Source organism: Nestor notabilis, unplaced genomic scaffold (assembly GCF_000696875.1).
Source record: "Nestor notabilis isolate BGI_N333 unplaced genomic scaffold, ASM69687v1 scaffold185, whole genome shotgun sequence".
Classification (NCBI taxonomy): Eukaryota; Metazoa; Chordata; class Aves; order Psittaciformes; family Psittacidae; genus Nestor; species Nestor notabilis.
The window spans coordinates 445-18871 of record NW_009929580.1 but is presented as its reverse complement, the minus strand read 5'-3'; the positions used below and the strand labels follow the sequence as shown (position 1 = coordinate 18871).

Sequence of the window (18427 nt, the reverse complement as noted above, 5' to 3'; positions counted from 1 at the left end):
TATATTATTATTTTTAGTATTTAATTTTCATTCTATCATTTCAGAGAAAAAGTGGGGTTTTTTTTCTTTTTTATTTTTTAGACATCCAGAAACAAAACCAGCAGCCATCATAATTCAGATATCTAGAATTGCCAATCCAAGACCTGAAAGTGCTGCTGAAAGAAAAATATTAGTTCTAAAGGTGTATTTGGCTTGAACGTTGCAGAAGCTCCCATAAAGGGCTTCAGCATGAAAAAAACAAACAAGCAAACACACACAACACAAAAAACCCCACAAAGAAACAAACACAAAAGCCCATGAACTGTTTCCAGGTATATGATTGTATTCCTACTAATACCTACCTAAAGGTAGACACCTTTACACTGAACCAGTATTTCAGGACTGGTTCAAGATCTGCAGAACATGACAAACACAGTAACAACTGCCCAAAGAATAAAAACCATGACTCCAGAAATACAAATGAAACCACCCTAACGTATTAAAAGCAAGTGAGAAATTAAGTTGCAAATACAAGAAGACAGCAAACAAGTAAAACAAAACTAGAAGCAAATGTGTTTTGCAGCATGTGGATGTGGGCAGGCAGAAAAGACAGCAAGAGGAGCAGCTGAGTCAGAGCTAGGATGTGCAGGGTGCAGTATCTATATCAGGGCCTGAAAGACTTCCTTACCATGTCTCTACATGTTGCAATCAAAGTAGGCAGAGACACGATTATACATTTAATGATAAACTGTTTAAATAGCATTTGCCCTGCAATTTCCATTTTGAAAGTGCTTTAATATCATCAACTAATTGCCAGTATGAAATAGGATAATCCGCAAACTCTTATCAGCTTAAAGAGCTACCGAAGGTTGTTTAGCATGAACAATTGCAGGCAGAATAAATCACTAATATTTCCCACGAAGGCCCACCAACATAACTGCAATGGAAATAGCCTACCCATAACCACCGACTATGCCAGAATTTACTCACTGATACGCATCTATCTGTATTTCACATAGGCATCACCTCAAGTTACTTAATAGAGCTACAAATTCCCATCTACGAGACGGAAGGTCCACAGGCAGGCCCCACAATGTCCTTGTGCACCTTGTGCTGCTGTTGCATTAACCTACACATCTGTCATGCCCTCCTCATTCATGCCCTGCCCCATCGCTCTCAGTATTCTGCATGAAATCAGTCGCTTTTTACTCTAAATGTGAAATGCACAATTTTTATTAAGCTATACCTTGCCCTCTGCAACAGGTTTGCAGAGTAACAGCATCACAGTGGATATTGCCAGTCACCCCTTTTCCTGCTCAGTGCAGGAATGGGAAGAAGCTTTGGGAATCAATCCCTCCATCTGGAGAGGTTCACAAAGTCACAGGGCTTCAGCAGGTAACCCACTGTGAGGTGCCAGCTTACAGCAGAATCCCCATGAAACTAAAACCCTCAAAGCATGGTGCTTACTATCTACTACTCTCACTGCCAAAATCCCAGTGGATTTACTAGTAACTTCTGTGGCAATCTAGATAAAATTCTGCAAACAGCTGGTTAAACTGAAACACTCTGGGGAACAGGAGGATGGCTTTTCTGGAATTGCAGTGTCTTAACACATTAGCTAAAAATATACAAGACCACAAACACGATGTGATTATTCTTTCTCTTCCTTACAGCTGAAGTGACCAAGTGCATACAGAGCAGCTGAAAAACACTTCAAAATGCTCAGCCTGAAATTAAATTGCTATTAAGCTATAGTGCATTTGTTTAACCACAGGCTGGGTAAAGAAAAAAAAAAAAATCCCTAAATTTCAAACTCTGAACTTTCAGTCAGAAATCACTAAGAGGCCATTAAATGCCTCATCTGATTTCAGCTGTTGAAGTGCCCTTTTGAGCTACCTTCTCAAAACAACTGCCCTTTTGAGCTACAATCTTGAAGCCTGGTACACTAACTCTCTATGGATAAATGATTATAGGTAAAAATAATCCTGAACCTGACCTTTCTCTCCAGGGTCACCAAAAGGTAAATCAGTCTACTCATCTACAGATACTACATCAATTTCTCTAAGGAGACAGTCATGGTAGTATGATGCCTCTCAACTGGGAGAAGCTGAGGTTATCCAAAGTCATCAATTCAATTTGCTGGGCATTATCTAGGACTGCTGATGGGCAGGGAAGTTCATGGCTGTAAGCTAAGACCAGACACTGCTCTCTATTCCTGCTCGCTGCCTGGCGCTCTATTCCTGCACGCTGGTAGCACTTTGTATACTTCAACCTGCTGCAGCTATTTTATTTCTCATCCTAACACACACAGAGGAAAAGAACATGACTTGCTTATTACTTAACTGGAAAACTACCTACCATGACAAATTGCAACCTCTTTCCTGACAATGCCATTATCAGACTCCTTCAAAACAACAACTTTCTATAATAAGCACATTCATCAGTGTAATGGATGAGTCTCACCTATGGGACAAATTCTGATTGCACATGATAAAACTGACTTTAGGGGACTGCAAATGGAAAGGCTACAAAGGAGGTGAGCTGGAACACCTCTCCCCTTTGCTTGCATATGGCTGCTTAGTACCCAGGGCAATGGCTCCTCAGAAGGAATAGCAGAAGTTCAGGAGCAGTATCAAGACAGCGTGCCACCTGCATTTCTCACAACCATTATGGCTGGTTTCCTGCAGTGAATGCAGTTTCCTGAACAGGGTTCAACTCTATCTTATTTACCAGAATTAAAAATAACAGCCCCAACTTATCATCACTGCTGTTTGTGTCTTGCACTGGTACTACTCCACCGATTGCAGCAGAGTCCTATTAGTGCAGAACTACAGTAGCGTAGTGGGAGATCAGGTCTAATATCTATATCTGCAGATGGATAATACAGCATTCATACCTGAGTTTCATTTCTTTGTTTTGCCCCCAAGGCTAAATTTCACGTTTGTACCTCTTGGTGCCTTGTGCAATTGTGTAAAGGTGCATCTAGTGAGAGAGCTGCCAACTGACAACAAACACATCTGAAGAGGTTTGTGTGCACGGTGTACTTCATCAAGCACGAAGAACACATTGCCTCCCGCAACCGTAAATTGAGCTCATGAAGGCAGAGAAACAGTTGTTCCCAGCACATTTTAAGAAAGGGAACCATAGTCTTGAATCTCAGCATTAGCCTGCGTTACAGCCTCAGCAGCTTGCAGCCCTGGCCTCCTGCTAGGGCAGGGACAATGAAAGCAAAGAAATAGCTCAGCTACTATTTACCTATTCCTCTGAAGCTAATGTGGAAAACATGCCATTATGAGCTTTCACAAATTCCTTCCTAAGAGCAAAGGCTTGTTGATACTCCTACTACTAAAAATAATAAATAAAATAAAGATCAGGAGATTATTTCCAGCTTTCAAGGTGCAGGTGGGCCGGGGGGACACTGTGTGTGTGGCTCCACAGCCATACTCAACCTCCCTACCCGAGGTCCACTCCAGACGGCTGAAGCTGACACCAAATGACCTGCTCCACCAGGAGAAGCAGCCTGGGAGCAAGAGAAGGGAAGAACTGTGTAACTTAATTGGGTGGACCTAAAAGCACCAAAAGATTGACTGTTTAAGCCTCACATTGATGTGCGGTCCAGCACAGCTGGTGGGCATGAGCTACACCTGCCATGGGCTTGGTGTGCAGCTGGGCCAGATTTTGTAATTACCAGTGCCTGTCACTAAAGCTGGTTTGCCACAAGACTAAAATAAAGGTTTCATCAAACGGTAAAATAATAAGCAATAATAGTGCATCTCACTACATTTTATCCTAGTATTTCTGTATCCTGTCTCCCTTCCCAAAAGCTGAGCAATTGGAATAAACAATCGGCAAATTTGCTTATTGTTTTGTTTTGGGTTTGGTTTTTTTATTTTTAAAAAAAGATTACATGGTCCTTGTTTTTAATCCACAAACTAACTTAAGGAGAAAGAAAGGAGTGAAGTCAGGGGACTTCTTCTTTCCATCCACATGACTTTGGGAAGGCCAAAACAAGCCACCCAGCACGCTCTGGGAGCACCAAGCTGGCAACATCACTGTATTAACCATAAAAGCTCTGCTGAAGCTGGCTCCTGACACAGCTTTAGCATCTCACTGCCCACCCCAAAACAGTCCACCTGCGAGCTGAGGCACTTGGAACGCCTCTGCCACCCAGGTTTCCCGCCAGGCAGGATGTCCCAGGCTTAACCTGCACCAGTCGAAGCCGCAGCTCATGCCTTGGATCTCTGTGCCTGGGATAGCAGCAGGCTTTAACGTGACTCTTCAAAGCAAAAAGTGCCTGGGAAACAAAGGCTGTTGCTTGTGTGTTTAATAAATACTGCTCCATCCATAATTCACACAGAGAAATACTGCTTTTCATCTATTAATGCAGGCTCTCCATACATCTGTACTCCTGCTTTATGTAGCAGCAGAAGCACCATGGCATTACAGGGTCGAATTCCCCTAACACACCTGCAGCAACCTCAGCTGTTTCAGCATTCCTGTTATGACATGAATCACTCCACAAGCCTGCACCTAATTATCAGACTGTCTATTTTGATATATTTTATCTTTTATGTACAATGCCAAAGAAGTTCTTTAAAATACATTCCAACTACTCTTTCATTTAAAAAAGAAAAAAAAATGGCTTTCTTGTCTGCGACTTAAGTTCTGAAATAGCAGAAGTGGACCACACTATTTAGAAATTAGGCATGCTAGTAACCACAGGACTGGCTTAAAGAGCTTAATTCTGCCAGACACGGTCAAACAGCATCAAATCCTGATTCTTCCATAAGATCTTTTAAATATCCCCAGTAAAGCCAGCACATAACCTTTTTACATTAAACACTTTCACAGTACACCAGACCAGTCTGATGTAGTGACCATACAAGAAGCAAAGCCAGATGCTTCTTTCCAGAAAACAAGAAGATACTAAAAAAAGCAGCCTTTTTATTGTTGATTTGAAATCAAAGTGCTTACTGAGGCCTCTGCAACTTCCAGCGCAAGACTTACTGCACACAAGGGAGTTCATTTTGAGAAGGCAAACAGGCAGCAGGTCATCACAGAGTTAACTCAATAAAATAATAATTTCTACTTGGATAAACTGACCTAGTTTTCCCAGACTTCTCTATGAAAACAAAGGATACAACTTGGACATGAGATGACATCTGAAAAGGAAGCCAAGAGCTGGGCAAGGAGGCTGAATTCAACACACAGCTGTTCCTTAACTAGCTGAGGATGGTGGTCCCCAGTTGACACTACAAATGACTACCAAGCATACCATTAACTGGCATTACTACTGGTTTCTACCCCCATCTTGTCTCACTGATGCCAATGACTAATCTTTCATGTCCTTCAACATGGGACTGGGCCTTTAAACCAAATACACAGATTTGGTACCTCCTTTCAGCTAGTGTGGTCTTTGCCAAGACTGTGTCATGTGCTGATGCAAGGCATACTTACAGAAGGCTTTTTATGATGTCCTCTCAGGATATTGTTCCTGGGCTACAACCCCTTTGGGAAGCACTGGCTGAAAACTTGGATTTCCAAAAGCAAAGGTTTATCCAGTTCCTGAATGTGCCGATGAACATCCACCTCCCAAGCAGCTGCAGGACTGCCCCAGAGCCCCAGTCCATGCGGGGCTAGAACACACAGCATGGAGGACAGGAACCGACAGCTCTGCCTCATAACTCATCCTGAGATTCTGCAAATCTGAGCACAACACGATGTTGACAACTCTGCATTTTGGGATTCAACTCAAGTGTTATTTCTCAGTGAAGCTCTGTTGCGCTGGAACGTCTCCAACCAGTTCACGTTAAACAATTTGCCATGCGAAAATGTTCACTGAAGGGGAAACATAAAAGTATGCACAGAGAGAGGCCTGACTTCCCCTCTTTTCTAATCCATCACGTAGCATTAGAGATTAAATACTCATTAAAAATATATATAATGAACTGTTAAGACAGGATATCTAGTGATTCCTCCTAATTGCCTCATTCTTCCCACACCCTTGATTTCTAGGGAATATTTTTAAATGTTCCTCCTCCATTACTGCAAGGCTCATTTACCATAGGAGTTATCTGCCCACCTCATCCCCCTAGCCAAGAAAGAAGACCCCACAACTCATGGGGCTTAATACTGCACACCCTGTGGGTAGCAGGTGATGTGCCTATATGGTTTTATAGATGCTCACAGTTTGCCATGCTTGAATTCTAGGAGGAAAAATAGTCCTCATAAATACGTGAAATAGCTGTAACCGAGTTAGAAAACAACAGGAATAATTGCCAAGAAAAGGCTTTGACTCTCTCTTTAGACAAACAGGATTTAAGCCTTCTGCAGAATTAAAGGGATAAAGTATTTCTTTTCTCTTTGTATGGTCACTACATCAGCCTGGTCAATAAGTATTTCTGCTTATTTTCTTCTCTTCCTGTGCATTTTTTGCTTTGTTATGGGAGGGAGTTGAACATAATGGGGTTTCTTTTTCTTAAGAACTCCTACCATCTCATTTTTATTTGTTCTCTTTTTAATTATTTGCACAATTTAAAATTATTTCAAATTGTTCTGATTTAGTAGCAGCATTCACCTGAAAAGGCCTCCAAAGAGAAAAAAAAAAGTATACATTGAGGTTCTCTTCCAAATGAAGAGAAAGGGGAAATTGAGCATCTTCCTTGAAATAAAATGCTGTCAAAAGGCTTTTATGAACTAACAGTTCTCCGTGTCACTTGTTAGAGGGATCTGGACCATACACGTTTGATCCCTGAGCTCTTAAATGGGATAACCATACAGTGCGGCACTGTACATGTGGATTACAAGACCAAACACACACTGAGCTCTGGATTTCCACATCCATCTTTATGAGACATCTAACTTGAAACGCAAGAGCCCTGGCTTGCTCCCTGCCCAACAGAGGCAGACCAATATTGTCCGAGAGCAACTCAAGCTTCACTAAATTGGATGTTCTGTCTTCCAGTATCAGTGATTCTTCTGTACTGGGAAAAAAAAAACCTTGGTGAAATTTCAAAAGTGACACCTTTCTGAGTGGCTCTTCCCCACTGTCTCTCCGCTAGAATCAAAACAAACTGTGTGACAGGGCACCTAGAAGTACTATGGCAAGAAAAACAAGGGAAGACACTCCCCGTATGTGAGGAGCAGCTCACACAGCTATGGTGCAGTCAGGGATACTGAACATGCACCATACAGCAGCTCATCACATAAGGATGTTAATTTACTACTGATTTGTCTTCCTCGGCTGATGCCTCCAGGTTACAAAACGGCTAAAAACCCTGCAATGCCAATTTCAGTCTTCTTGAGTCAAACAGCTCTCACACATTAGCCAAAATACTGAATTTCAATCTTTACTCTGCTACTGAGACATCCTCTTAAAAGCACACAACTATGAAATCAAGTAAAAGTACTATGCTTCAAAAGAGCACACACAACTTGTAGATTTGTTGAAATGTACTACTGGTCCCCATAATCTCCTGCAGCTCCTGAACATTTCAATTTTTAATACCTCTCTTACATTGTATTACTATTTCCATAACACGAACTGTAATCAGCTAGTTGGGAGTTAAACTAAAACTAAGGAAACCAGAATTTGTTTTCAGGAGAGATGGGAAGAATCAAGGGATTTGCAGCATCACCCATTGCACCAGGGCTGACTGACAGTGGGAAACCTACTAGTGATAGAAATAGGAGGAGACAGTGCAGGTGAAAGCAGTGTCTCTGGATCAACAGGTGAGTCAAGGAACGATGACCTCTCCCATTCCTTCAACTGTACAGTGATTTCTTCTCCAAAACTATCTGTTGCTGGCAAGGGAGTAAAGCACATCTCTCTGCCAGAGAGGCAGCAACCTGGCACCCCTGAGCCATTTGATGAATTGCACATGTGTCTGTTGCTGAAGAAGAGCTGCAGGTGATGCCTGCAGCTTTTGAAAAAAGCTTTCCCTTATCATTCAGTTTAGTATTTCTGTTTGTGATGTTTTAATCCACCCACATTGCTGAGTTTTCCAATTTAAGCTTTCTTTTCAGGCTCTGAAGTTTTAAGGTCAAGAGTTTCCCAGGTTTAAATACACTGAGTTCTCCCTCCAAGAAAACACTGACAGTAGAGCACCAACTTACTTAACATGGGAAAAAACAAGCCCAAATGCAAACGCGTGATGCTTTCTGCCACAAGTTTAGAGATGAAAAATGCTTAAAAATATAATGCGGTGAAAATGATACAAATAGAATATGCTTTGTTAGTCTGTCATTTTAAATGGTTTGTAAAGTCCTCCCTCAGAGGATTGGACTTAAATCATTCATTAACTTGGAGCTGATTGCTTTGTCCTGGAAAGGGGAAACAACACGGGTTTCTCAGATGTAATCCAATTTCTGAACAGAAACGAAAACAACCTGATGAAATTCAGTTACCAAAACCATCTATTGTACCCCATGCAGAAGTGTAAATAAATTAATTACAAAATGAGCTCCTTCAGCTAAAGCTATGGGGAGCTTTAAAATTAACATCTGACTTGCTTTAAAGTAGAAAGAGAGAAAGTGAAAAAGAGAAAGAGAGAAAGAAAGAGTAAGAAAGAGCAAAAGAAAGAAAGAGAAAGAAAAGTAGGTCAGCATGTTTCCCCAGCATGTCTTTCTGACTCCATTAAAACCGTCTGTCAGATGACTAACCATGCCTGTAATCCAACTAAAAGCATGTTTGCTTTCTGTTGCACTTTTTGCCAGGGGAAAGGAAGAATTCCACTTAGCTTCAGCTCTGAAATTCAGGTAAATGTCTCCAAAAGTCAGATAATTTCCTCACATTTACTTACCAAATCTGTTTATATCAACAATAAGTAACTGGTTATGGATGCACAGCACTGAGAACCAATCCCACAGCTGATTAAGTGCCTATCAGCCACAGGCATTGCCTGTAGGGCTTTACGCTACAACTTGTTACAGTCAGTTTTCAGAACTGTTGTCTGACTTTTCATGAGAGCTAGATTTAAAAATGTAGGAGCTCTCAGAAACATGCAAGCATGCAACCAAGTACCAAAGTAAGGTGAGAGGGGGCAAAACCAATTCTGTTCACTTTGGATCAAAAGAAATTAAAAATCCCAGTGCCTTATGATCTTTCTTTTTCCTTTCATAGTATTTCATAGATGAGTATTTTAAGTTAGGATAGAAAGGGCATTTCTACTGCTTGTATGCCATCTAACTTTAAAAAATCCAGTACACTTTCTACATGAGCACTGAAGAACTGGAGATTAACTGTTCTGATGTATTTAAATTGAGCATGTCATACTATGTCCAGCAAAATCAAGGCTATTTTTAGAGCACCGTCCTAGGGCCAGCATCCCAGCTGGAGGAGCTGCAATGTGTCAGTTTATCACAGGCACGGCAATGGAAAACTCCCTCTGCTCTAACAATTCATACAACGGATGAAAGCAAGCCATAAGAGCCTGACAGCAGCAGAGGGAAATTCATGGCCTCATCTACTTATGTAGAGATCTTCCTAAACCGTCTTTGAGAGCTTACTGGTTTCCAAGCACCTGCTTTCTATCTTCCACACCCATCGGCATGGGAGCTGCTTTCCACCGAGAGACCGCGTAAGTTTTGTTTCTTTGCCTTCTGCAGAGGCACATATCCTATGCAAGACCACCTTCAGTAACTGATCACCAGGAAAACAAAGAAGTAAGTTTGCAGATATAAATCATTAGGAAGATGTTTCTTCTAAGCGGAAGGACCGAATACATGTCTCATCTGATACCAAGTCCTTGAGGCACATTTGGGTTGCTGCAGTTCAGATTTCCCAGAACTCTTGGGAACAATTTACTATATGTCTCATGAACCTTGGCTACTGTAGATAACATTTTCAGGTTGTCCTGACAACCAAATAATCCATGTTTAGCTTCAAGGCTCAGGACACTGGCCATTTGCTCATTCCCAGACTGATATTTATCTCATCGTCATTTCTCCATCCTTCAGATCAACATCCCAAAATAAAAACCAGCATCAAACAGAGAAAAAACAAAATAGCCAAGAAGCCACAAGGTGCCAGTATAGAAAGTCTAACCCACATGGTGCAATGGCAATTAGGAGAAAGAGATGCATCAAAGATGCCTGTGCCTCTGAACAGGAAAATGATCTGAATGAGGAATACAAAGCAGTGAACTGAGTACATAAAGGAAGAATGAAAGCTCTGAAACAAAGCTTTTGAGGTCATGGGATTGGGGTCTCAGCAGTTATATCTGCATGACCCAGCAAGTGTGGCCTCAGCCCTGTGCTTTGGAGTGCACAGACTGAGCAGGGACAGACTACCTTCAGATTTCCAATCTGCTCTTACAGCAGCATTGCCCAGCACAGCACAAGGCAGAAAGGGTAATCCAGGGGTTTGCCTGCCATGAAGGCAGCTGGAAGGCTAAACTCAAGAAGAGGTAAAGGCTACCTGCAATGGCAACATGAATGCATAAAGCCAGTGTCTTTATATGTACAATCTAGATTAATGCTATTACTTCCCCACAGACACCCCAAAACCAAAGTGAGGGTGAAAAGAAATAATAGACAAAGGGCACAGAAACAATCAGATCCATGTTAAGAAGCAGCTTTGTAAGAGCTATCTCCCCAAAATGCCTTTTACTGGGAAACTGACTGAGAAAGCACACTGGTGATCCCTAAAAAATCCCAAAGGTGTGAAATGAAAAAATGGGAAGTTCCACTTATGTCAGTGCCACTAACTGCCCTCGCAGAAGAGCCGGACCTCCAGAGAAGGTGGCACATTGCAAGACACAGAAACTTGAGCTGCTAGCATCAACAGACGGGCGTTAGTTCCTCCATGGGCTCTGATTTATGTGCTCCCTTTAATAAAAGAAAGGGTTCAGTCAAGTCTGAGGACTTTGCTAGAGCCACTGAGCAGTAACATGGACTTCTCCGGAGCATGCTGCAGGCGTAAGGATAAATTAGACTGTACGTGTGTTACACTCTTCACTGGCTTTAGTTGTCTCCAAGTTCCACCTATAAAGAAAGAAAAGTTACTTGTACATTGACTCTCTGCTATTCAGCTGAATTTCTTTCATGGGACAAGATCAACTGGTGTTCAGAAAGTCCACTAATATCTATTGACACTTTTGGCTTTCTTAAAGCACATCTCTTCCAGAGCATGCTCAGGTGCTGCAGTACAAATGATTAGGAAAGTAACTTTAGAAGTGACACAACTTTAATAAAACACCTTGTTAAGCAAGAACATGAGAGGCACACATTTACAGTCGCCAAGGACTAGGACTGATGGATGCAGAGAAGGGCTGCAGAGAGCATTGGTAACTTCTGCCAGGATCCATGTTGTCATAGAGACAGCAGAGAGCGATCAAAGTTCACCACAGTAGCTATACCTTAGTGAGTAAGTCTTAATGTAACTTCCAGCTGAGGACATGTAATCAATCTCTGTATGAAGTTATTGAAGGATTTCCCTTTATGCTTACTCAGCCCTCAAGAGCCCAAGATGAGGGAAAAGGTTTTAAAATATATATATATATATTACTACTTCTAAAGGTAACCCTGGTGTTTCTTTTGAATAAAGGGAATAGCTGTTTCTTTTGAAAAAGAAATTATGTAAAATAATACGAAAAGCTTGATAAAGGTGTTCAATCAAAACCAACAAGAAGAAGAAAAGGTATGGAAAAGATAATTCTAGGGCAGTCTGGCTATATTGGCCATATGCAATGGTGGCGCTTCTTCTCCCCTGATACCTCCCTCCCCTACAGAGGTGGCCAAAGCCCTGGCATCTCACTGGTGCTCTTTTCCTACTGGGTTCAATCCACTTTTATGCTGCAAAACATAGGACTTTCCCTGATCTCACTTCCATCTCCATGCCTTACTCCTGGCATCTGCCTTCCCAGTGGCATTCGACCCGTGGTTTATCTTCCCATGGGGCAGCAGCACCCATGACCCTGGCTGGGTCCTTGCTCTGGACTCCATCCCACCACTTGGGAGGTGTGGGACTCTGGAGCTGACAAAGACAGTGCAGAAACGGTGCCAGTGGTTGTTTATTGGCCAAGGTCTTCAGTTTTTATTATGGGTTTTCTACAGAAGAAAGGGGAAAAAAATAAACTTGCAGCAGTAGTGTGTTATGGTTTAAAGTTACAGCTATTTGTGTAATGCCTAGAAGGCAATGAACAGAAGAAAAAGAGAACCTTAAGACACTATTCATACTTTTCCCTAACGTTTTAGGATATAAAATCAGAGTAATTACTAAACAGTCTTGAGTTGAGCAGGGTTCACTAATCATGCTCTGCTTGAGGAATTAGGAGAGAATTTACTTAGCCACATCATGAAAGGTGCCAATAAATTGTTCAGCTGGAGAGTGAACATAATAAAAAAAAATCATTTTTTATGTTATTTTCTTTAGCAGTTTATTAATTGCTGCCTGAAATACTTTTCTGAAACACAACGAGCTGCAAATGAATTCATGGGCTATTAATCTGCTGTACATGGCACTGGAGGGAAAGCTCATTAGGTGAGTTGATGCAATTATTGCTATTACATAACCATCTTCACAGAACATAGAGTAAATTATGGATAATAACATTCAATCTAAGGTGCTCCTTTAAACATTGAAGCTGGCAAGTGAAAGCTATGCAAAATCAGGGGGAAAGGCTGAAACACAAAGGAGGCAGACCCCAAAAGCAGAAAAGAAAACCAGACCTGCTTCTTTGAAGACACCAAACTGATGTGAAAAGCAAGAGATGTTTGTTTAACCATGTAAAACAATGTGCAATAAGTAGAATCCAGTCCTCTACAAGAGAATTTTAATTGCATAGAAATCATTTTCAGTCACCCTGCATAACGAAGTGTGCATTATCTCTGGCAGAGGACACACTAATACTAGAGCACTGCGGATTTTCCAGCAGGAAACCCTTCGTACTGGCTTTGCTTTCACCTTAAAACATCTCCCTATCAGTGATACTGAAAATTTGGCATTAACTTTTAAAAGCTCCCAGCTATTTAGCCTGAAAAATAAATAGAAGCATTCCTATCTGATAGGCAACTGAATAAAAAAATAAATATCTAACTTTAATGAACAAAATGAAAAAACCTGTGATCTGTATGGCTGGGGCACCGTTCCCCCACTATTTGTTTAGTAAAACTCTTAAGAATTGGTATTTTCACAATCTTTCACCTTCAAAGCACTTACAATACAAGTTCTCCCAGCCTGTGTAAAAAGGCTCATCATTTTCACGCCTCAAGATAGGAAAGCTAGTCTAATCAGCTTGTAATGTTTAGACAGAGGAATTAGTCCCAGAACAGAATTCAGGGGGTTGTGATTTCCACTCTGATATTTAGCTCGTGCCTCTTGAGAAAGCATGTCGAGTCAGCAGGAGAGGCAACTATGCTGGAATTCCTGAAAAAGCCCCCAGCCACTGCATGGTATTTAGGCATCTAGTTAAAAATCTAGCCCATAGCAAAGCAGAAATACTTCTTAAATCCAGTGCTTTCTCTTGGCTATAAATAAAAATAAGTAGTTCAGTTCTCAGTAAAATAATCTGAACAAAGATTTCATACATTCTAATTAACACACTTTAAAATTACATCACTGTAATCTGCATGAACTTCTCAAATGCAACTATGCAAACTAGTCACTCACTGGAGATGGAAACATGCTTCACTAAGGAGTCTAAAAGAAAATGAAACAGAAGATGAAAAATACAAATATGACAGTTCTTCAAGTTGATGTTTCCTGGTTGCTAATTTAAAACCAGAATTAAAATAAGTATATCAATTCATTCTATTACTTAGTAGCAGAATGTAATTGCATGTTCCGAGAAGCATGAACATTTAAGTATTCTAAGACTTTCAAGTCCGTGACAAAGAATATCAGACATTTCTGTGCAAGTTTGAAAAAACCAAACAACCAAACCAAACCAAATATTGAGCACAAAAACTGGATTCTCTCCACTTCATGGTAATTTCCCTGCGTTCCCTCCCTTCCTCCTTCCCTCCCCTCCCCTCCAGAGAGGCTAATTGTAAGCAGATTTACAAATCTGAACATTGCTTCAGTGCACTGAAGCAATCTGGAACAGTAATTCTGTGCCTTTATAATTTTGCTCTATTAGAGCTCACTGTAGATGAGACCTCTCTGCATCAGACCCTAGTATGTGGGCTGGGTGTGCATCTGAGGAGGACTCCAAAGATCATCAAGCACAGTGAGAGTGCTTGCTGCCTGCAATTTCGCAAGAGTGGATGGAAGAGTTGCTGGACTAGGCTGAGCAGTTGTGGCAGAAAGAAGTTCCATTCTCTTCTCCCTTGCACCCTGCAATAAATCCAGTTTCTTTAAGGGTAGGCTTCACCTTAGAAAGCATATGTTCCAGCATCCTGCTTGAAAGAGGCCATTATTGTTTGAGAGCTGTGCCCAGCTTCCTGCATCTTCCCTTAATTGCAGGAGGCAGCGCTGTACGCGTGACCCTTCTCCAGCTCCCGAGGACCGAGGTCCGTGCATCCAGGCAACAGTGTGCTGCTTGCTGACACCTGGGGTCAGGCCAAGGATGGTGCTTCAACATCAGCTTAGAGATCACGTAATAGAAGGGCAAAGGTTAGTTTCCTAAGGCTCTCTATCACATAATAAGCCACTGTCAGCCTTAGTAGCCTTCCCACTTCAGCAGCAGCAGAAAAAAAATCCTGTGTGATCACCGTTTGTGTCTACATATTAACTAAAAAATTAACAAGGCTGGAAGGGTAAGAAGGATAGAAATAGAGTGGGGATCAGAGCTTCAGCTGCACCTACACACTGTGAGCACTCACATGGCGCATGTGGGTGCATGCACTGATGTGAGACAGTCATACAACGTATCCAAAACCCAACGCAACGCTGGTGGAGAGGCTGGCTCCAGGCGTTTAGGGACAGGTCAGGCTGCAGGGACACAAGCTCAGGAGTTTCTGAAGGAGAGGGATACGATAAAAGACAGCAGGGCTTTGTTTCAAGCTGTGTTTTGCCCCACTGCAGGATGATAAGACAGTCATCGCTAAGTTATTTCCCCTCACAGTCTTTGTCTTGTCTATCTGGAGCACAAACCTTCTGCAACAGTGACTGCACAGTGAAAGACAGTCCCTACACTACTGGGATCCAGTGTCAGTGGGTCTTGCAGATACCATCACAAGGCAAATAACTCCACTCCTGCCCTGAAGGCAGTCTTGTTATTGACCTCTCTTGATCAGATCTGGAGAGTAACATGGGGTCAAAGATAACTTTTTTCCCCTGCAGGAACAAAACAACCTATAAAGAAATGCAAATGCAGTGCATTCCTTCATAGTCTCACTTCAATCCCTAAAACAAGATAAAAGCATACAAGGAGTGCTCAGTACCTCTTCTCTTCCAAAACACTGCACCTCCATTCTTAAAAGCTTACCTATCACACTGGCTAGGCAGCCAGTTCTCATCTTATCTCTGATGATTGTGTGTAACGCTCATTAAGCTTAAAAAGTGTCACATATGCAAGTACTTTTGCATGCCCTTTAAAGACAGAACAAATAAACACAGAACTGAAGCGTTAAGCAGATTATTCTGTATACTGAAACTCTGCATTTACTCCTCCTTTGCTCCTGGGAACAGACCTTGAGGTGCCTATGTGCAGCTGCCCACCACGATTATTTCCCTATTTGGGACTGCTTTGAGCATTGCAGGCTTGTTTCCCTATGAGATTTCCCTGATACTTTTTTCTGTCCTTTGTTCATGGCTTTCATGTTACAAGGAAACAGAAAACAGAAAACCAAAATGTGAATAGGATACTAAGGTAAAAGAAAAACCTCTCTTTGCTAAGAAAAAGCCACTGACAAATGTGCTTTTGTTTACACAGACTTCTAAAGAAATGGAGTAGAAACCTGGAGACATGTGAAAGAAGGTGAGATAAGAAAACAGTTTTTCAAATCTCTTCAGAGATTAAAAGCTCCTGTTTCTGAAGGGATAACATGGAATAACTTCAGACTTAGTTCTTAAACCCAGAAGACAAGACATACTGCATTCAAACTGATGACATTTTCAATCATTTCTCTATTCTTTTGCAACTGCCTTCTACAGAAATGCAGCCAGAGGACATCCCTCACTGCTCCCCAGTATCCTCTGTTCTGCCTCCAACCTGCTATCCTCCTTCCAGTGCCTGTAGTGGTTTGAGATAAAGGCAACTGCCAAAGGGCAATTTCACTCAGTTCACCCAAGGAAAAAGGAAGACCAAAACCTTAACTTCTGCTGGCAAAGCTCCAGCTACCCTATGGGAGAAAACAACCCATCATCCAAAAGGCAGTAAGTCTTTATACTTTGCCCAAAGTAACTTTGGTTAATATGTTGGAAACACTGCTGATATTTCCCAAACCTACTTTGGTGAGATGTTACAGCATTTAATAAGATTATTATTTTCTGTCATGAATAAAATCCTTAAGAATTCAAGACCAACAAGCCCTCAAATGAAAAGAAGTGATTTTTGTCTCCTCCAAACTGCACTATACTGTTTTTATCAAGGAAAAAAAGCTTCATGTGCACAGATATGTATGTGGTCAAATACCTATTAATAAAATCCACCTCATTCAATCTCCTATCTTTATGCATCTTTGTATTTAGTCTCCCTTCTACTTTACTGCACTCCAGTAAATCTATACATAAGTATAGATAAGTGCATTTTATGCACATAAGAAAACTAGAAAACCCAACAAGGACAGTGAGATCATGAAAACCTTAAGACCACGTCCCTGAGTTGCTTGAAACTTGATGCTGGCCCTTTTCAATAACAGCAATTTCATATTTCCATGAAAAGGAGCTGGAAACGCTGCAAAGGAGTCCTAAAGATGCATCCGGTTCTTTCTCTGCTCCTCAACACTTCCTCTGAGAGGAGAGGAAGGAGAGGGTGGAAGTATTTATTATTGGAATTGACTGACTAAAATCAGGAACATCCCTGATAGAGGTAAAAACTCTCAAACAATCAAACAAATCACCAAAGAATTTTTTGCTACTGCAATCACTCCAATCAAAACTGAGAAAGTTTCAGAATTATTACCCCATCAACAGGGATTTGAGAAGGCATTTTTAGCTACATTTCATGCTTGACAGGGATATTGATAAACTGGAAAAAGAAAAATCACAGACTTCTACCTAAATATTTTAGAACATTAACTTAAAGGGCAAACCAGAGATTGCTACAAAAGAAGGGAGAGAAAAATCCTTTGGCAGCACCTTTACATAGTTAGGTCTACTGGCTTTGCAGGTTTAGAAGAGGATTGCCAGCTTGTTTCACCATTTGGAGAGACTCCAACTCAAAAGAACAGGAGACTCAAGGCTGTTACAGCATCAGTTTTGTAAAAGGGCACACACTGGTACTACTGCTAAAAGACAAACCTCTGCCACAAGCACCTGCAGCACTGGCACAGGGGAGAAGATGTAAGGCTGAAGAAGGCTGCTCCCTGTTAACAGGAAGCCCTCGTGAAATGACAGCCTGGGCTGACCCCAGTCCCAGCAAGACCACGAGCTGGTCTGCAGGGCAGAGGGAGGATGGAAACCGAGCTTAAGAAGTCAGTGCTGTTTCACCTACACCCTTGCCCCAGGAAGCCACTTCTAGAACACACGTGAGACAATCCAGTCTAAAGCAAGTATTTCTGCATCAGTTCCTTTAGAAAACCTGGCAAAACTATCCACTTGGGTGTTCTTAACACCCACACAGACAGTATGTTGCAGTAAAAGTTCTTAACTGACGGCATTAGACTGCAAAGTCCATTAAGTACAGGTCTGAAGTTGTGTACAAAATTCATACTCCTTTCTTTGCATACAAATGCAGAATCTGGCTTCAAGCACATAACTGCAAAATATTTTTCTCCCTTGGGACTGCCCTGTATACATAGGGTATGACAATCGATTAATTGCTTCTGAAGACAACTTACATTCTTTGGACATTCCCACTTCAAAGCACTTCTGTAGTCTGCAGTACTGGCAGCGATTTCTGGTAACTTTATTGATAACACAGTTTTTATCTCTGTGACATGTGTAAACCATGTTCTTCTGGATGCTCCTGCGGAAAAAGCCCTGAAATCAAGAAAAAAAGAAATCAAACTTTTAAGCTTCCCATAACCCTTAGAGACAGGCACTAACATTGCTTAAAAATAACAAAATAAATTCAAAGTTATGGCTCAAGTATGGCATTTTTAACGACCCAGTCTTCTTATAATTTAGTACTGTTTCTTGCAACATAAGACTCTTCTCTTAAATAAAAACTAATTAAATAATGCAACCAAAAGCCAAAATAAACAAAACTAGAACTAGTAACAGCACTCAGGAAATTAAGTCCTAGATTTTACAAAAAAGCTCAAATAAAAATAGTTTGGGCTTATGGATGTAGTAATGAGTTGGGTAAACAACAGCCTTCCTAACAGATCCACTTGGAAGTCAAACACTCATCCAACAACCAACAGCCTCTTTTGGCCTGAAGGTCCCTTCTATTTTTGTTGC

At 41.3% G+C, this 18427-nt stretch overlaps 1 protein-coding gene across 1 annotated transcript in view; it reads right to left on the bottom strand.

Moving 5' to 3' along the window:
* RARB (retinoic acid receptor, beta) overlaps window positions 1–18006 on the bottom strand; it is a 47123-nt gene extending 29117 nt beyond the window's left edge. The window contains exon 1 of the mRNA XM_010015030.1: window positions 17863–18006. Within this exon, the coding sequence (XP_010013332.1) occupies window positions 17863–17974 (112 nt within the window). The 5' untranslated portion in view covers window positions 17975–18006. The remainder of the gene's footprint in view (window positions 1–17862) is intronic.
* Between the last annotated feature and the right edge of the window lie 421 nt (window positions 18007–18427).